Source organism: Seriola dumerili, unplaced genomic scaffold (genome assembly GCF_002260705.1).
Source record: "Seriola dumerili isolate Sdu_G_001 unplaced genomic scaffold, Sdu_1.0 BDQW01000187.1, whole genome shotgun sequence".
NCBI lineage: Eukaryota > Metazoa > Chordata > Actinopteri > Carangiformes > Carangidae > Seriola > Seriola dumerili.
The window spans coordinates 1,403,289-1,423,927 of record NW_019174442.1 but is presented as its reverse complement, the minus strand read 5'-3'; the positions used below and the strand labels follow the sequence as shown (position 1 = coordinate 1,423,927).

The 20,639-nt window shown below is 41.5% G+C and overlaps 2 protein-coding genes across 2 annotated transcripts in view; one reads left to right on the top strand and one right to left on the bottom strand.

The window, feature by feature from the left end:
- Positions 1-394: 394 nt before the first annotated feature.
- On the top strand, positions 395-10,513 carry arhgef33 (Rho guanine nucleotide exchange factor 33). The gene is made up of 13 exons (XM_022752856.1): positions 395-424; positions 2,408-2,572; positions 3,200-3,321; positions 5,051-5,191; positions 6,115-6,247; positions 7,466-7,573; positions 7,885-7,977; positions 8,102-8,250; positions 8,401-8,493; positions 8,908-9,086; positions 9,451-9,905; positions 9,993-10,217; positions 10,364-10,513. The coding sequence occupies exons 1-13, from the start codon at positions 395-397 to the stop codon at positions 10,511-10,513; spliced, it is 2,043 nt and encodes a 680-aa protein (XP_022608577.1).
- A 6,726-nt stretch (positions 10,514-17,239) lies between these two features.
- The window catches only part of map4k3 (mitogen-activated protein kinase kinase kinase kinase 3), a 35,859-nt gene continuing 32,459 nt past the window's right edge, over positions 17,240-20,639 (bottom strand). Inside the window, exons 25-33 of the mRNA XM_022752848.1 lie at positions 20,432-20,549; positions 20,256-20,314; positions 19,954-20,057; positions 19,539-19,710; positions 19,372-19,440; positions 19,179-19,271; positions 18,923-18,993; positions 18,281-18,336; positions 17,240-17,327 (exon numbers count right to left, since the gene is read on the bottom strand). Of these exons, the coding sequence (XP_022608569.1) occupies positions 17,240-17,327; positions 18,281-18,336; positions 18,923-18,993; positions 19,179-19,271; positions 19,372-19,440; positions 19,539-19,710; positions 19,954-20,057; positions 20,256-20,314; positions 20,432-20,549 (830 nt within the window). The remainder of the gene's footprint in view (positions 17,328-18,280; positions 18,337-18,922; positions 18,994-19,178; positions 19,272-19,371; positions 19,441-19,538; positions 19,711-19,953; positions 20,058-20,255; positions 20,315-20,431; positions 20,550-20,639) is intronic.

Here is a 20,639-nt window from a genome sequence, read left to right as displayed (position 1 = left end):
TGCTGAGGTATCATAATGAATCTAACAGGAAGTTACAATATACTAATATACATGCCAGACTCTTGAACCGCTGTCTTTTCTGAAACATAAAACCTGGACTGTATCAGTTTTGAATTCAGATACATAAATAAATAAACAGAAGAGTGAAACCGAATGAATAAGGTTTTCTTGTAACAACATGAAACATAATGTCAGATTACAATTTCTACACTTTTGTTTTATCACCACATTATTATGAACAATGTGCCATCTAGTTTTCCATGCCTGCTTATGGAGACATGAAGTAAACACAGAATGAAATCAATCACCATTTTCATAAAGGTGAACGTCTGCAGGTGTGGGAGTCTCACTGAGATCTTTTTTGTTTTTTTGTTTTTTAGAGAAAGAAGAACACATGGAGGAGGCTAACCTGGAGATCGCTCAGGTAATCCAGAACTCCATTATCAGTCAATGCCACTATTTTATCAGCAGGAAAGGAAAAGTTAAAGAGGTGACGTACTTGTGGCTGCTAAAACTTTCCCAACAACTCCCTCTATCAGGAGCACAGGTCTAAAACTAAATCTAAAATCTAAAACCTTATGTTTTTTGATTTTAGAAATTTAGATTTTGTGTTGGCTGCTCTTTCTAAACTCGCTGTGCTCCTGAGTTACTGTTAACCTATTTCTAACCAATGGCGTAACATTTACTTTTCAATTTTCCATGGGAAAACTTCTCAACTCACCATTATGACCTGTAATCCCCTCAGGATGACAAGCAAACATTGAGGTCAGAAGTCACAGAAAGGTCAAAGGGCAATCTAGTGACGTGACAGACAGCTTCTTGGATAGAAGAGTAGAAAGGCTATCCTGTAGTTCAGCTTTGATCATTAGACTGCGCCTCAGGCATTTTTAAACCTACTTGATGAGGGAAATGAACTGAGTTACCAGGATGTTGATGAAAGTTGTATCACAGCAAATACTGCAGACGAGGAACTTAGAGCTACAAACAAAATAATACCAGTTGTGCTGCAGATTCAAAGTTCTAACCCCGGGTATACCGATATTTCTCACCAAAACATTTTGGGAATTAAACTATTTAAATATTGACAGCAAAAAATGTCAACCATGGCAATACTTAGATACTTAGTGTTTAAAACATAATACTTATTTCTCATGTTTATAAAGCAAAGCCACAAACGGTGCTCACTCAGCTTGAGAGCAACACTGTGGCGATTACAGAGAAAACGTAGCATCCGAGTTCCTCTAATCATAGTGCATGTGGCGTGAGAGTAAAGTGTGTGAAGACTACATGTTTCTTTCATATTTGAATTCTCACTATGTCTGGTGACATTTGATCCAAAGCACATATTTACTCACAGCGGTACAAAAGAAAAAGAGCAGAGCTGCAGGTATGAGACGAACTGTAACTGCGTAAAAGCGTTGTGCAAAGGTTGCTGGAGTTAAGCTGCCACAAAATGCTGCGGTGAAAAAGTTAATGTAACTCACAAAAGCTGTCAAAAATTCAATCTTTGAATTTTTCAGATTGAGTTCTGAGTGGGTTTCAATGAGTTCACCTAAGTTCTCTTATTATTTACACTACAGTTTGTCCTCGTGAACATAGCATTTGTCAGCATTTCAACCCTGCCCTTGTTTGCTTAGTCAAAGGAATCAACCACAATATTGGCTGCAAGTGATGCAATCAAATAATAATATCTGTGAGCAGCTCGTTAGATCTGCGGCCCTGAGGTGTGCAGATGTACAGTAGCACTGTCCACCGCACAGGAAAAGAGCAGGAGGCAAACAGGACAGATGCTCCATTCAGTCTGCTCCCTGATGCCTTTCACATGACTGAGAGAGAGAGCGAGCGAGAAAGAGAGAGATGGAAAGATAGGGCGAAAGAGAGACGCTCAACCCATGTTGTGTTCCCATGAGCTGATTCGGTTATCCCCGTTGAATAAATTTAATCAGCTATGAATGAGAAAAGAATGGAACTGCAGAGAAAGTGGAGGTGGATAAAGAATCAACTTCTTATAGAATATTACTGGGAAAGGACATTCATTTAAAAAAGAGGGACAATATGGAAATAATGATCATGGCAGAGATGAAGGGAGGAGAGTAAAGAAAGACAGAAAAGTGGATGTTGAAGAAGATATTTTTTTGACATTTCATGCCTTAAAAATAACTAATCAAATGAAGAAATGAAGGAACATAAAAGAAGTTGGTAATTACTACAAAAACTCAAAGAACTTTGCAGCAAAAGAACCAAAGAACTAAAAGAAAAGAATTAAATTTACTCATTACAGTAGAGGCAGTGGAAAAATAACTCATAACTTCCTTATATCTGAATTCTTCAGATTATTTTTCCAGTCAACACGCTCAAAAACATGATACCGAAAACATTATGTATTCAATTACGTCTTGTGATGCAGCTGCAGGGCCTGGTGGCTGAGCTGCGTGAGGGGCTCCATGTTGCCTTGACAGAGCTGGGCGAGCTGCGTCACAGGGACCACGGCCTGGAGGAGAAGCTCCAGGCACATCAGACTGACGTGGATGATAAGATAATGGGCCTCAAGAATTCGCTCAACACTTTCAAGGTGCTGGAGACGCTACACAGTGAAAAAACCACACACTCACACACACACACACACACACACACACACACACACACACACAAACACACACACACACAGTCTGTTCTCAGAAAGGTGGAGTGGCCACTGTAACATAATTTAGAACATCTGACTGGAACTCAGTTGAAAATGTAAACTAATTCAATTTATTAGGTTATATAAAGCTACTCTCTCAGACACTCACACTCACACTGCCATTCAGCGGTAGAGAATGTACATCCCTCATGTGGCCCATGTTGTAAGAGATGTGGAATGTATTAGTGTTTATCACATTCAATCTGCACACACACACACACACACACACACACACACACACACACACAAACACACACACACACATGATTGTGCCAACGCAGAGCTTTACAGAAGAAGTTAAACATGTCGGTGTAATTGTCCCGTCTGTCATCACTAGAGATATCAAAAGCTGCTCTGGAAGAAAAAAATGCCCTCTTCATCATTTGCGCCCTAGAGCAGATTTCCCTCCAAATCTTTGTTTACAGCGTTACAAAAAAAAAACCACACAGAGACAGACAGTCTTATGGGTTGATAGCAGATACACTAACGCCGCCCCTCTGTATAATCTGTTTGCAGGAGGAGCTGAATGTGGCGTTGTTCCACATTAAGGACGTGTCCAACAGACAGAGAGAGGTTCAGAAGAGGATAGAAATATTGCAGTCTGAAAACAGCAAGGATGCCATCTCTGTTCCGCACAGGTAGGGCTGAAACACACACTGTCATACTGTACACAGTATATGCATGTTTCCACTCATTTGTTTCACCCACAAAAACACATTTGAATTCTATCTTTTTCAATCCTCTCTCTTACTTGCTGTTTTTTTTTGTTGATAATCTCTGTCTGTACAGACAGATCATCCTTGTTTAAATGTGATCTCCACAATGCCGACTCATATTATTTAAGTGCCCTTGAGCGAGGTGCAGCATGTGAAATTGCTCAAGAGCTGCTTTGGCTTTTTTGGATGCAAAAAGATCAACCGTGTTGTGTAACTTGGCAAATAAGTTTTATTTTATTTTTTTTCATTATGTTCTTCTGCTTCTTCCCCTTGGACTGTGCTGATTGGTCCAAAAGTAGAAAGAGCTCCAAGGCAGATGTGCTAACGGCATCAGGGGATGAACACATCTGCGTGCCGAGCCAATCAGAACTGAACGTTATTCAACACTTCTTTTCCAGTCTGCCACACAGCGGGTCACCACAGAGGAGCAACACGTCTACACAGAGTGAGTCTGTGTGTGTGGCTGAGTTTGTAAATGTCAGTAACATTTAACCCCTATCTAGAGTTTATAAACAGTAACAGTAATGTAAAAATATTTCTCAATGTACAATATGATTACATTTCTTATATTATAAATACACACACATATTATGCAACTGTGATTAACTACACTATCATTCATAGTCTCATTCATAGTGTTATAGTTGCTGACAATTAATAAACACTATCTGCTTGCAACTACATTATAATGTATTATAAAGTATGTATTCATTATCTATATATTGCTCTTAAATACTAAACAGAATGACTTACAATAAAGTGTGGCCTTAATGTCTAGTCTAGCCACTAAACCAAAAGGATGGGTAGGGTTAAGAGGAAAGACCAATAAGAGCCACTTACTCACATTTCTGTGTGTGTGTGTGTGTGTGTGTGTGTGTGTGTTGCAGCCTCTAGCTCTGAGAAGGAGCCTCAACCACAGCAGCAGAGGGGTTGTCTGTCCAAGTCTCCAGCGTGGGGAGAGGGGAAGAACAGCAGAGACGACACAGAAACCCCCAACAGCCAGACTGAAAACAGTAAGAAATACATCATGTCACTGGCACTACTGCAAGTGTTACTTTCACAACTGCTACTAGTGCTGCTGCAACTATTGCTGCTAACACGACCATCTACAGCTGGCTCACTAATGCTACTACACACACAGTACATGTGATGCATTCGCAGTCTGGCTAAGAGTTAGAGGAAAAGATCATGTCATTCACTTCATGCACATAAATGTAATGTTACAGTTAGCTTAGCTTAGCTCAGCTTAGCTTAGCATGATGACTGGAAGCAGGGAGAAATACTGTAAACTTGCTCTTGGATCGTTTCCACAAACTGTCTTTTTAAATCTTAGTTTTTTTAGTACGAATTAAACAAACAAGATGCAGTGTGTTACTCATTAGTGACTCACTCATTAACACTGAATGGCTCCAGCTTCAAACTGAACACAGAGTGATGAGAGTGACATCAATCTTTCTCATCTAACTCTCTGTTTCCCAAAATGTTGAACTCTTCCTTCCTCAGTACTCAACATTGCACATATGGCAGAGAATGACTTTGTCAGTTTGAGGGCTGGTACAGTTCCCTGCTTTTCACCGCTACATGTTTGGCTTTTGCAGTGCCACAAGAAAACAGAACATGCAGAATATGAGTGATGAAACATTTATTGTGCTTCTGTGCGTGCAGATAAGAGACAGAGAGCGGCTCTGGAGCTCCTGGAGTCAGAGAGAGTTTACGTCTCCCACTTGTCTCTGTTACTGAAGGCCAACATCTCCTTCAACGGCTCAGAGGCGCTCACCACCAAAGACAAACGGTAAGACTACGGACACACAAAGACAGCTGAGTTCAGTCTGACAAAACTTGCAAAGGGGCAGATCTTGAAATCTTACAAAAACAGACATTAAGAGACATAATTGAAATTAACCAATAACGGACAGGAAGGTAATTTCCTTGTTTTGAGGTCTTATTTAAAAAGTGTATCTAATTAAGAAGGTGAACCCACAACCTAAGGAAACTCAGAATGACCCGGATATTCCCAACGTTATCTGGAGTAGAAAAGGTCTCCCTGATGTTATGAGTCATTTCTCTTTTTGGTCATCTCCCTCTCTCACATCCACATAAACACACACACAGATCAAAACTCAGAATTTATTCCAAGATAGCTACTGATCTAATTTGAGAGGTTGCAGCAAGGGGAGAACAGGAAATGAACTAATCAAATAAAAGCAGGTTATATACACCAGTGGGACAGAGAGGATACTCTTTTAAAAAGACTCTAATGAAATCACTGGTCAGCTTCAGCCCACGTGTTCCCAATGACCGAACGCACAAATGAAAAGGTGCAACTGCTGAACTGGGTCAAATGGTATTTGTAAATGATTGCATTTGTTTTAACTTGATTTACCTGCTGCCAGATGTCTGTCACATAAGATAGCACAATAATTGCCAGAAAGTTTAGCATGTTAGATGAAAGTACAGCCATGAAGGATGTTTGCAATTACTTCTGGATAAGAGCCAATAGTGGGAGCAGGAAATGCTTCCTTCCTTGGCTTTTTTCTGTCGTCTCAAAGGCCAGATTTTTACATTTTGTTTTCTGCTGTGATTTTACTCTACTTTCATTCTACTGTCATTCTCATTTTATCATTTTATGCCTTCACTTATTCTATGTTTATTCAATAAAGTGAAAAAAATTTGAAAGTAATTTAGACCATCTCCTCTCTTTCTCGCTGCCTTTAGTCCATTCCCTAGCTCTCTGAGGTTTCTGATCCAGCAGCATCTCGAGCTCCTCCACACTCTCCAGGACCGTGTGCTCAAGTGCCAGTGGCAAGGCATCATGGGGGATGTGTTTATGAGGCTCACCAGCAAAGAGGTAAACACAGAATTAGACTGCATAATGACATACGTACGTGACACGGTCTTTGACCATCAGTCTGAAGGGAAACTGCACACCCTCTGCTCAGAAGCACCGAGAACTATACGAGAGTGGTTATTGTCCTTTTTCATGTGAGATCAGATCCATTAAAGATGTTCACTTCTTGTCTTTTTAAGTGTTTAGTCTTCAAACTGACATTTCTTCTCCTTGCAGTTGAAACAGATAATTTGAGATCTCTTATCATTTCCTCACTTGCTTTCACTTTGTCATAGTTTTCCCACTGCAGATAAAATAACAGGAATGTTTTGTCACCTTTCTGACACTGAAAACCTTCAGAAATGTCGGAAAGGTTCAACCGCACTGTAAAAACAAGATCTGGACCTCCATCTTACTCGCTTGTAAATCAAAAGCTTGACGTTCACAAAAACACTGTGCTGTTCCAGGCCAGTTCGTGTGGAGCGGTGGTTTGACCTTGTGACTGGCCATTTATAATGAATCGGAATCACTTTGGCAGCCGTGACCGACATTAGAAGAAATGTGAAATTCCAGCGGAGCCATGTTGGGCGCTGGAATACAGATGTGGTACGGATGGCACAAAATGACCGATGACACAAAGGATAATACAAATCCTCATAGACAAAATTATAATACAACTGGTGAAGCTTATGTAATGATTTTTATATAAAAACTGTTATTTCTATAAAACTTTTGAATGCACTCCCAGTCAGATTTCCTATGTGTCGATTTAAAGAAACAAAAATACTGAATTCTACTTTGTTTTGTGATATTAGCTCCAAGTTAGTGGCGACCAAACTGAAAGCCAAACGCAGACACAATAAACTGAAGCTAAGGAGTCTATTCTGTTAAAGCCAATGCCTGGCTAATTGGCTGTGAGTGAATGGGAGGAAATGCGGTGACTGATAAGAACAATTGCCTATTTGAAGAAATAACAACAGAGTACACAGTACACAAAGAAGGAAAGAAAGAAAGAAAAAACAGAAGGAAGGAAATCCTGTATTTATTTTTCTGTTTTTAAAAAAATATTTATTGTATTAAAATTCATCATCATAGTGCTTTTTTTTCTACAGTTAACAGTTAATCTGAGGTTTACTTTAAGTTTGTTTATGATTGCTGCAGTTTTACTATCACACAGTAACGACAGCAGAGGAGGTGGAAAAATGTAAACAGACAGTCTCTCTCTCCGTCTCCCTGCAGAGTGATTTCTTGGACTTTTACGTGTCGTACCTGAAGGAGCTCCCAGACTGTTTGTCGGTCGTCACCATGCTCGCCTCCAGCTCCGTGAAGTCTTCTGCCCTAATGGAGGTAAAAACAAAATCATGACTATGGTTTAACATGAAAGCACAAGGCAGGACATCAAAGGACAGGGTGTGATATTGAGTAAATGAAGTGACAAGAGAAAGCTAAAATACATATTTTTGTGAATCCAACACCACTCTGATGAGTCTTAAATGTCCTAGAAGCCACTTTGGCTGGTGATCCAAAAAATAAAAATAAAAATCCTGTGTGTACAACAGCTGCAGACACAGCCGAATACAGTCACATTGGTTGCACCTGCTGTACTAACTGGTTTTGCTCTTCCATCCTGATTGGTCGACCTGTGCTGCTTCTGTCAGAGTGACATAATGGGTGACGAATCCAAACCCTCCCTCCACACTCTGCTCCTTCAGCCGGTTCAGAGGATCCCTGAGTACCTGCTGCTGCTACAGGTCAGATCAACACACACTCAATTGAAGTAATACATAAAGAAACATGATCATAAAGCAGAAACAAAAAGAAATATGCTCATGTACTGTGAACAAACTTAAGTAAATCATATATCTGTGTGTGCAGGGGCTGCTGAGGCAAACAGATGCAGAGCACCCAGACTACTACCTGCTGCTGGTGAGCATCCAGCAGTTCAGGTCCTTCACAGCTCAGTACCACCACCTCCTCCAGCACAACCAGGAGCTTCTGCTGCACAACCGCAAGGAGGTGAAGAGGTCAGAATTACCATGCTTCAATGAATAAATAAATAGATAACATTAAATGCACGCTTCAGAGGATAACCAAGACATATTCCGAGTGTTTGAATGTGACAAAATGAGGTGAAGCTGTTTGTTCACTGTGCTGTGTGCCCCCCCCCCCCGTAGGTCTACCATGAAACAGCTGTTAAAGACAGTAGAAAGTGGAATTCAAGCTAACAACATTGGCTCACCGTACCCTTGCAGCAGTGCAGCCATGCTGTAAGTATTTCATCCTGCAGTTCATCACCAGCCTTCAGCAACATCAGCTCGTCGACCTTCACATACGAACTTTAGTCTTTGAAACTGATTCCTCAGTGAAGAAATAATATTTGCGGCCACTCAGGGGGGAGAAAAACAACCTGACAGACCCACAGCTCTGAAAGATTATTGCCTCATCAAGCTGCTCTAGCTGACATGTTATCAGACGCTCTCCTATTCACACATCCACAGAGCAACATTTGGATTAGTGTGATTAGAGCTCTGTTTTGGTCTCCACCTGCTTGTGAGGGAAAATCTGTCATCCACTTGCTAACTTTGTCTGTCTGCTGCTTGTTGCCAAGGAGGCGACATACCGCAGGTTACCGTAGGTTAACTTTTGATGAATCGTCTTTATGAATCATTCATTCCTAACAGGGAACGTGCAAACCAGGTGAAACGCAACAAACAGCATCTCCTGGAGCAGATCCAGTCTCACCGTTTCCAGGATTGGAATCGGGACCGGGATCCCGAAACTCACTGTTATGACACTGAGTGGCCTTCCCAGCTCCCGTTCTTCAGCCCTGACCTGGACTCACGGAACCACAAGCCAACAGGTCTGTGTGTTTACAGAGACTAATGGTTGTTGAAACAGATGATGTTTTTTTTTTTGTTGTTTTCTGTTTGATGTTTGGGCATTTGCAGGAAACCTGTGAGTTTTATTAAGCTGATCTGGGGAAGCATCAGTATACTTCAAATTAAAGTGCTTGTCAGATTGTCGAACAGTGTCTGAACTTGTGAAGTGCGACCCTGTTCAAAAGAGTGCACTGATATCCCCAGGCCTTTCGCTCCTGCATTGTACAATCATCTTCAGATGCACTTCATATAAACCACTTAGTTTGAAGCTTACTGAACCCTGTTGAGTAGCACATCTGGTGCTGGTATGAATCACAACCAGCCAACCAACCTTTTGGCTTTCAGGTCTTGGCAGTATCCCAGAGAGTGAGGCATCTGAGAGGTCCCTGTCGTGCCAGCATCATCTTCCCTCCAGACCTTCAGACTTCCGTCAGGTTCAACCGGGCTCTGCTCTGGCCGATGCTCTCGGAGAGTTCCTTCTCCCTCCAGACCCCCCAGGGATGGAGAGCCTCTATGAAGAGGATGGAGGCTCCCTTCATGATGTCTTCGACCACTGCTCGTCCGGCTCTTCAGATTCCTCTATTGACATTGCCTTCGTGAAGTGCCCCAAAGGCCCCTCAGCATCGCATCACGCAATGGCAGCGAATGTGTCGACAACCCGTGATGTCTTTGGCAACGGTGGAAGCCACGGCAACGGTTATAGCAAACTGCCCAACCGAGGATGCGTGTCTCCGGATGAAGCTGTAATGATGCGCCGCAACCTGCATCGCCCCCTTCAGGCCAGCCAGCGTAAGAGCAAGGTGAGCTTTTTCTTGATTGCGTACATGGAGAGAAATGACCTTTTTTCATGTGTAAAAATCAAAATGTACGTTTTCTCTACTATGTAGTCGCTGAACGGCCTGCAGATGGACAACACAGTGAGTAGTCTGGACGGTGGACATCTATCAGACCCCCTCCAAAGAGTGGGACTGGGCAGCCATGCAAAGCTGGAGCGCCAGGGCAGCAAGGGCAGCAAAGGGTGTCCAACTCCATCTCGTATGGTCCACAGCCCCCTGGGAAACAGACTGGATACAGACAAACAGAGCAACGATCTTCACGGGCTGCTCTGCATGGTGGGTGTCAGCAAAGATGTGAACTTTGTCTGTAACAATTAACATTTCGATCAGTTTCAGACATAGCGAATTAGTATTTTGTGCACTACAGATGGTGCCAGATGTAATCAGACCATAATTAAATGTAATATTGTGTTCAACCCCAGCAGGACTCCGGGGTCCAGTCATGGGGGGACGAATCAAAGTGGAGGGGTGGGATAGAGGAGAATAACCACACGCCCTTCAGTGAGAGGAGTCGGAAGCAGGATAAAGGAGGCTTCAGGAGCTCATTCAAGAAACTCTTCAAGAAAAAGTGAGAGTGATAATGTAACATGAAAATATGCACATTCATACTGTAGCTGCTGAAAGAGAGCAAATTAATTCTCTCAAGTTTGAGATGGCAAAAAGTGTGAAGGAAGTAAAGTTTTACCTTCAAAAGCAGCATCTTGTTTCATTAGAGTGCATTTTTTAGAAATACCTTCTTAAATAACTTCCAGAGTGACATGAAGGTATCAAATTCACCGCCGCTCTTTCTTTCTAATAGGAGCAGCGATGAGAAGAAAGAGAAGGGAGGTGAGAAAACACCAGAAAACCACAACAACGGTGAACATGACATGTCAGGGAAAAATCCCAAGCTGGTGCATCTGGAGATAAACCGTGGTACAGCTGTATGAACGCCACCCCACTGTCACAGACTGGTCAAATATACGGTGTAATGCATGCATGCTGAATAAGTGCCACATGAGACTTTTTTTTTTTTACTTTTACAACTGCTGTATAAATGCTGTACAGGTATAAGCTATTTAGCTAAGCAACATTTCCTCTTAACATTTCCATGTGATTTTTATTTGAAAGACAGAGTCCTGCCCCTGGCCTTCACACTGAGGGAAAGCACTTAACATGGTTATACTGGGGAGGCCATTTTTTTTTTTTTGTTTGTTTTAAATCAAAGTAGTTGGTTGAATTTTTGCCCATGTTCAGTGTTATTTTGTTAATTTTGTCAAAAACATTTTGCCAGTGAATCTGTGAATCGGTTGTTACAAACCTGCCCACTAGATGGTGTAGTTTAACACTTTCCATCCCTGTACTGTAAATAGCTCTGCTCTACCTCCAGTTCTTAAAAGATTTTCTAACTAACACCTTTCTTTCCCTGTTTGCCCCTCCCTTCGATGCGTTTCATTTGCACCCCAAATTTCAAATCTGTGTAAACTTACTAGCAGACATTTCTATGGTTGCTTAATTTCTTAAGCCATAACCAGATATTATTATATTGTGCATATACTCAGGAGAACAACCATTAAACAGTTTGATTAAATGATTATCCCTGTGGCAATTATTTCTATGCACAGAGTAGAACTGTCTTGTTAATAGATGAATCAGGAAACAATGTTCAATAAAGGTCAACACTGAGAATTTCTCTCTGTGGCTCAGGTGGTTGATAGAACGAATAGAGAGTGTCGCGTGTTGTGCAGGTTCGTAAAGGAGAAGAAGAAATTGTGATGATGGGATTTGTAAAAATGTTACTGCTCCTAATCTACCAGAGCGGTAGGGAAACATTTCATGGAGCTTGGTTTGATTTCACACGTAGCAGATTTCTTGTTAGAAAGGAACCAGTGAGCTTAAATGAAAATCACATTTTAATACAGTTAAAACTTGTGGCTGTAACAATTGAGCGATTAAATGTTCTGTTACTCAGTCGTTGTTTGGGGTTGTGTTTCCAACCTGGGCGTCTCATTTTGAATGATCACATGCTGAAAAAGGTTTGGAACAACACAGCAAACGGATCTAACATAGTTATGTAATCCATTTTAATAAAAAGGTTAAAGTTCAAATATTCACCAGTCAACAAAAATAAAACAAGTGACAGGTTTAAAATAAAAAATATGAAGACTCAAGCGAACAAAAAGAGATATAACAAAATCTCTCTTGCCTGTACATGGTGCAGGTTGGACTGGATGATATTCACTGGACCTGGATTCATTCACATCCGTATTAAAATGTGTCCTTGTCTGGATTTTAAATGAATATACGGCCCTTTTTAGGAATGTCTGTACAAGAGCTGCTTCTGTAGAGCTGTTTAAAAAGGATCAATTCCAGAGTAGAAATAGCACAGATGCTGCTGATAACATTAACGATGGCTCTTTCTGCACTGAATTGTCCCTGTGCCATGACCGTGGGTGTGACCCCGATCGAACGCGCAAACCAGCCATCGTCAATATCATTATTTACAGCTGTGCTTTTTTTTTTCCGACTGTGACACATCAAAATATGTTACACGAACAAAGCCCACTCTCATCAGAAATGACCAGCATGAGACACCAGATGGTTCAGTTCCTTCTTTTTAATGTGTTAACCTGTCATCTCATAAATCTGTTACACTTCTGAAACAAAATATAGGCAATTATACAGTATGTAAAACAAACCCATTTTTATTTTACACTATATACATTTCATAACGTGTGCATTGCATCATGAAAACAAAAAGACAAAGGTGATGTTAACGCGACAGAACAGAGGAGACTCGTGTTTCGTTTAATATTGGGAAGATACCTGGATCAAACAGCTTTTGCAAATAACTCATCTGTGTTTCCTCCTATGTGCTTGGAGCACCAAATAGGTGGAGGTCACCGCATGGAAACTATGAGCGGCAGAAAGAAGAGGCAATCCAGGGGAAATGTTTCTTTGTGTCTCGTTCAGAAAATCCACACATCTGTTGCCCAAATCATCTCAAAACAATCCCTATGAATTACTGTCACATGATGTGAGCCAGGAGTAGAGGGCCATGTTGGCACCTGCTTTAGTGGAGTATAGATTAAATGTGTGTCTATGACTGCAGATATCATTCAATCATTCATTTGTTATTCTGTAATAAAGGGACAATTTTCCCAAAAGTAAACGTTAATAAACCCCACAGAAAAAAAAAAAAAGAACCGCTTCTATAGTCAATTAAGACTAAATCAATACATACTTTTAATGATTTTAGATGAGCTGCTATGATACAGGATGAGTGTTTTCTCTGGGGCTTGAGATGTCATAAGAGATTTCTCAGCTTTTGCTCATTGACACACGTCAACTGAGAGGACACAGACGCTTTAACGAGAGCCTCAGAGAACACGTTTCATATTCACTCTCACCTTACACACTGTTGATGGCTGTCTTTCGAATCAGACAAATTGTTCTGTGTTTTCGTCTAGGGGCATACCACGAGGTAGACTATCTAAATTTGGCCATAGAAAAATGTCAACATCATATTTTGGCATTACATTTAAATAAAAAGAAATGTAAACTCCATATAATATATGTTCTTAGACATAAACCGAGCCGTCATGTAAAGGAATGTTTGATTCATTTTTTTCCAAATATATGATGACCTAGCAACAGGGTGGTTATATTTAAATTGATCAAATGATGAGGAACCAATCAAACTGTACGAACTGAGCTTAAATATTGAAAGTGATTAATTCGGCCTAATGGCTGATGATGTCAATGTGAGGCGATGCAGTATATTTGGTATAACTAATGTCTTTTTAACGCTGAATGAACAAACTGTTGGGAAAATATTTTTGTGTCTGAAACTGTAACATGTCTGTATTAACGGATGTTGGCTAGACGCACTCGTATTAGCATGGTCAGAGCTGAATCGCCCGTCTCGGGTCTCGTGGTTTGAGCACATCTCTGAATCAACCCCCGGCTGCTGCCTGAAGAGTTGAAATGACTTGTGGGCAAATTTCAAAACAGCATTCAGAGTCTCATATAGAGCAGCACGAAGGAAGACAGGTTTCTGCTCCCAACTGACTACATGGCAATTTAGTACGTTGTCATAATGTCTTGTAGGATTAAAACTTCCGACAGATGTTTTCCAGGTGCAAAGCAACATTCTGTGGGTGTTTTTTGTTTTCATACAAGACAAGTGTGCACAGGAGATAAAAAAAAAGATCCTCAAAGTGGATTCACACTCTCTACACTTAACTAGACTATGCTTTGATTTAGTTGCTTCACCACAACAGCGCAATACAGCATCAGGAGCTGGAATCCTTTGAGAGGATATGTTAACTCATAAATAAATCGTAGTGAAACACAAGTGAAATCGTGTGCTGGGGCATTGGTGCGATTTCCATCTCTAAAAGGTCTGGAGAAGAGGCACACGCCACCATGTTGGTACACATTCATGTCTCCCAATATGGCGGCATGTCCCTTTTTACAACCACCTCAGTAACATCCAGGGACACGTCTATACAGAGCTGAAACGTTGCCACCCGTATTAATGAATTATCAATTTACTCCAAAGCTAGAGTCAATACGACAATACTGTAATTGTTCCTGTTCCTCTTGTATCAATTATATTTTAGCTGTTATTAAACTCTGACCATAAAATTAAATCTTTAAACCTTCAGTCTGTAACACGGCGTTATAATTTAGCACTGGACTGCATTTGGATTACGGACGTACATTTTTACCCAGGTTTGTACAAAATGGAACAATTACCATTAAATTTTGAGTTTCCATCAAGCAGAGAAATCACTGTTGTCACGGCAGTGATCACTGATCACATCTACATCATTACATTAACAGTATTTAATGTCACATTGACCTGATGAAGCCACACGTGTGCTTTGCTTTTGCTTGTACATTTACTGTATTTGCGGCAGTTTACACCTCTGTATCTGAGAAAATGAAGAAGTGTTTGAGACACGTGCCCCACTTGAAAAATGAACTCAAATGTTTCAGCTCTGTTAAGAGTTCGGCATTACAGACGGTGTGTAGTGTGGACCTAAACTAGTGTTCACATCCTCTGAAAGCAACCTCTAGTGTCACAGCTTGTAAAGACTGGTAGTGTACTGCCACATGTAGACTCTCTAACACACCACAACCACATGGTGCACATCGACATGCATGTAGTGTGAGCTTTCATACAGATGTTGGCCTTTAAAGAAAAAGTCACAGCGATGAGGGTTGTAAGCAAATATATGACTAAAATGACTCAAATGTTGCACAGAAATAAAAAAAAAATCAATTAAAAAGTTAAAGACCCCCACCACCCCTCCCCCTCCCCCATCTCTGGGCTAGCTTCTGTCCGACTAGCAGTTGCTGCTAAATGTGTTTAAGTGTTCTTACTGAAAAAGCTAAAACACAGTTACATTTTCTGTCTATAAGCAGGTTTATCTGGACAAAATGTGAATACTGTCCTGACTCGATGGATCTTGTGTGTTTGTTTTATCCAGGTGGGTGTTTTTCTGCTGCTGGTTATAGATCCAGTGAAATATACTGTTTCATTTATACAGTACAACTCCAGTTAAATTTAATGCTAGAAATGATGGCTAACAGTTAATATATACCAGGTCTAGTGTAAAAATAGAAGTGATTTTTCTTTCTGTGTAAATTCAGCTTTTTTTCTTGGTGCTCTTTTCAAGGGGCTTCGGGCAGAAACACAACTGTCACTTATTAAAGACCAGACCTGTACATGATGCACTCGTATGTGCATATTCTATGACTACACACACATACATACACACACACACACACTGTGCATACACACAAGGTCATATATTATAATGACATCACATTTGTTTATCAAATAAGTTTTTTTTTCTCTGTGCAAATTTTTAACACCAGTGGTTCGATAAAAATAAAAAACACCATTTAAAGAAAAAAAAAAAAAGGCTTTCTGATTAAAACAAAAACAAAGAAAAAAAAAAACGAAACAGATGATGTTGAAACAGGAAAAAGAAACTTAAATGAATAGAACTCAAAACGTCCGCTGCCCCGTTGACAGTTGCTATGGTGCAAACGAGCAGGAAGTCTCGATGGTGACGCATGCAAAACGAAAATGAAAATGACCAATCAGTGACATTTCCTGCTTTTGCTCAGTCCAATCCTGAGCTCCGGATCATTATTAGAATAATATCGGATTACTAAAGCTGTCCACCTGAGGAGACTGCAGGGGGTCTTTGCTTCCTGACCCTCGTCACATGATCAGGGATCTAGGACGTGAATTTACTGCCCTGTCACTCCTCCACGCCTGTCCGTCTCTCTGTTCGTCTCCACGGTTGTACAGAGCAACTATACACACACCTATCTACACGACCAGTCTTTTTAGTGTTCGTCTCTGTCAAAAAATACTACATTTATATTTACAACAATTAAATAGAGGTCAATTAAGCACTTGTGTGGTGTAGTGACGGGTACTGGAATTCGATGCTAGCAGAGGTGGCAAAGCTTTTTAGTCTGTTTTCTCTTTTTTATCCTTTTTTTAAAAAAAAAAACCAAACAAATAAAACAGGAAAGCCATCCTGGTTGTTAAAGTTACATCATGCCACAATAAATAAATGTGTAGTTTAAAAAAAAAAAGAAAAAAAGGAGGCTAAAAGGAGGAGGGGAAAGAGGGAGGAGGAGACAGGAAAAGACGACAAAGGAGAGAGGAGGGAAGGTTTTCTGTGCAAGATGGCTGTTCTGTGAAGCTTTAGCGCAAGTAGCAGTAGCAGTAGTAGTACTAGTGTGTGTAGACGTAGTAGTAGTAGAAGTAGTGTTGAAGTTGAACTTCTGTGCTGGATGCTGTTTTCCCAGTGTGCAGTGTGCAGGGGAAGGTGGGATGGTATCAGGACTGTGGGTTGAAGTCGCTCTCGTGAGGTGCAGAGAAGAGACTCCCTGGCTATCGCAACCCGAACTGGCCTCAGACCAGCTGTCTTAACCCTCGCCCTGTCGGAAATGGGTCCACAACCCCGCCGTCTTACTACGACGCACTTAACTCATACACATATAAAACTGCGGTGCATTTTCATCGTCTGCAAGTGGGAATCCGCATCTGCACCCACGAACTGCTCGTCTCCCAGTTACACTGCTGGCAGGCCAGGTGAGAAGGTGGAGGCTGGGTGGATGGGTGGGGGGGATTAGCGGTAGGACTGGGCTGAATGTGTCTCCTGGTTGCTTACTCCCTTGTTTGCATTAGTGGTAGGCTGTTTATAGCGTGTGTCTGTTTGTGTGTGTGTGTGTGTGTGTGTGTGTGTGTGTGTGTGTGTGTGTGTGTGTGTGTATGTGTGCATGTCTCAGTAGCTGTTTTCATGGCCTGCCAGGATGTAGAGGTTGCTGTGGGCTGTAGGGTTGTCTGTAGGCCTGCTCTCCAGCACCACCACTCTGCAAAACACAAACACACACACACAAACACACACATACATCCACTTTAGTTTCAAGGGAAAATAAAATTGATGAGTTTTAATTTTTGCCTTTAAGTCCCTGATAAAAGAACAGCCCAGTATGCTTCAGCATGTTATAAGTATTTCTGACAAAATAAAGTAAGAAGACATAGTAAAGACCCAGGATTTACTGTAGCAATATGTAAAGACAGCCAGCAACCCACGCAGGATATGGTCCAAGCCTTTAAAAGCCCTGTTATTTGGAAAAAGGCAGCGGAGGGATGTGATTTGTTTCGTAACTAAGCCCCTCATGAAGTGTTCTCTGTTTACCCGGAGGAAAACTGTGACAAAGCTGTTAATACCGTTTTAACAGGGACCCAAAGGCTCACACATTCACACATTATAACTCAAAGGCACTCAGCCGTTGGAGAATGAAACAGCAGGCACCAAAATTATCCAGTGGTAGCTCAGAGCAAATATATTTTGTGCAGGTTCTACTGATCCCAGGCACCAAGCTGTCCTGCTGTCAGTTAAATATAGTGTTAACATGCTGCATCAGACCAGACAAAGATGATTTTGGTGTCTATGCTGTCATGACTTCATTGGTAAAAATCACTTTGGTGTAATTTCTCTCTCTCTCTCTCTCTCATTCACACACACACACACACACTTCCTCCCACACAGTCTTAAAGCTCCCGATCATTGAAATCTGGCGTCATGCACACCTCGAGAGTCCCCGACAGAAAGAGGGAGAGTTTTAGGCCGTCTGTGGCCAGCGAGCAGTGAGTGTACCTGGGCAGAGTGCGGCCTCTGTCCTCTGCATCTGGATCTCTACAGTCAGCACGTCTTCAGTGATAAGACATCAGAGTGGGTGTTAACAGAGGCCTATGTGTGCGATGTGTATCAAGTGAGAAGTCGGTGTGTATGTGATGGTGTGTGTGTCTGTGTTCTCACCTGTCTGATCCCAGTAGTCTGAAGATGCGTGTGCTGTCAGAGATCTCCTGGGTGATCTGGGGAATGGAAGAGAAGACAAGGGCCGAGAGAGACAAAGTCAAGGTCAGAGCTCGCCAGGAGGAACCAGCAGTCCAAAGGGTCTGACGTAGGGTGGTAGATAAACTTCAAGTATCATGGTCAAGTAAAATAGGGATCATGTGATTGAAGGTTACTGAGCAAATAAGTTGGATATTCATGATAAAATGTTTGGATCCTGGTCTTTAAAACCTGCCTCTCTCTCACAAGGCCAGATGGTTTGCAGGGATCAGCATCCCTGATCAAATGTTTCCCCTTTTCAAGCTATTTTGCAGGTCTAAAATGAATGTACCTATACAATTAATTTAAACTCATGCTCCATTAATCCACTTACATTACAGGAAATCAGCAGCTTCAAGAACTGTAATCAAAATCCTATTATAGTCTGAGATTAAATAACATCCCGCCATGATGTCTGGAAGTGAACCTCATTACACACTCCATAGGCTTCTCTAGTTTGCATTCACACACACACACACACCCACACACACACACACACCCACACACACACACACACCCACACACACACACACACCCACACACACACACACACAGTATCAATTGCCCCTCGTTGGTCTTGAAACTCCGTCCCTGCATGCCATGCCTCCAGAAGGCCAGGACACTGTCTTGGAGACAAACTGCAAAGAAACAGACGAGCAAATTGGAAGACACACATGTCGATTCACGGTAACTTATTCTTTCAGTTTATGACCCTGTGGTTCTTGATGTGGCCCTGAGTTGAACTGTTTCAACATTTATGTCAGGAGTTATATTGATGTGATTTAAAATATAAAAGTGTGGCTCTCTTTTTTTTTCTTCATACCTATGGATTCGATCTGGAAGTTGAAGGTCAGCTCGGCTGAAAGCTTCCTGCTGGATTTCAACCGGCCCTGAAGGTTCACTATCTTTATACACCCTGTGGAGAGAGATGAAGTAGCTGAGTCACATTCTGGCAAATCTGTTGCATTCTGACCCGAAGTCATCAAAGCTGCACAGTGCGAATGTGTTTTACTCACTGTCGAGGCAGACTAGGATAGTGTCTCTCTCCAGCTGAGTGACATGGATCACACACGTCTGTGGTGTGTCTGCAGAGAGAAAGGTGAGAGGAAATGTGTTGTTTTTTTCTTTTTTTTAACCAAATCAAATGTTGTCAGATTAACAGCACTGGTCACTCTGTTCTCACCTGCTTCTGTGAACCAGGAGGAGGTAGAGTTGGGGTTGACGGTGCCGAACCGGACCACCTGGTTGAGTTCGGTGCCTTTACTGACCGCCACACAGATCAGAGGGTAGGTCTGCTCCGGGACCACCAACATCTCAAAGACCTCCAATGGACACGGTAACGGGAAGTCGATATTCTGCCGCATAGATGAAAAGAAAGTCAGTGAAACATTGGTGTCGTCTGTGATCTCAAAGAGTGATCTCTGTGCTGCTTTAGAGAGAAATCCAAAAAAGATCTGGATGTAGTGCTCGAGTTTGGTGTAGGCAGTAGTCTTGATACTGAGTATTTTATTTAAAAGATGTTTTTTATTACTTCAAATTGGCTAAAAATGGAGGTGAGGAGACACAAATGAGGAATTCTGCAGAGATCAAAAACTGACCTTGATGAGCATGAACTTCTGCATGGACTCCACCCACTCCAACAGCATGACACTGGACTGGAAGGCTCCACACAGGTACTTATGGCCTGTGTACGGGTTACGCACTGCACAGAGACAACAACAAAACATCATCACGTATTACTTTGTGGGGTAATACTTAACGCTTGGTTAGCTTCTATCACTAGCTGTGAAATGTCGTATATCTGGAACGAAACAATATTTGCACACACAAACTTGAAACACATCTTGAACTCGCAGTACTGGTCACAAAAAGTATGAAATCTTTCATCACAATGACTCACCTACGCAGCACTTTTGGCACCCTTTAGTGTCTGGAATTTTATTGGACACAGCAAACTTCCTGTAAACAGATAAACAAAGAAATACGGGTTTCACTCAGAAAAAGGCTTTTGTGTTGGAGTTCGATACATCAGAGGACTTCAATAAAATAGGTTTGGCTTCCTGGTCGGAGAGGTACCTGGGAATCATCTTATCAGGCAGCTTGTGTGTGGGAATGGCTACTGGTAACTTCTGTAACTGTCTGGCCTGTTCGAACAGACCGCTCAGACTATGGGAGTACAGCTGGGAGGCTTTTCCTGGAAGTGCATGAAACAGAACAGAATAAAACGATAGAGAACAGAAGAGAATGAATAATCTTGACTTCAAATTTGAAATAAATCTCTTAT

Excerpts from the sequence above, each read along its gene's own strand:
- arhgef33 (XM_022752856.1), top strand. The coding sequence starts at position 395 with ATGGAGGAGGCTAACCTGGAGATCGCTCAG. Across the intron at positions 425-2,407 it reads CTAACCTGGAGATCGCTCAG|CTGCAGGGCCTGGTGGCTGA; the intron begins GTAATCCAGAAC and ends CTTGTGATGCAG. Across the intron at positions 5,192-6,114 it reads CTCACCACCAAAGACAAACG|TCCATTCCCTAGCTCTCTGA; the intron begins GTAAGACTACGG and ends CGCTGCCTTTAG.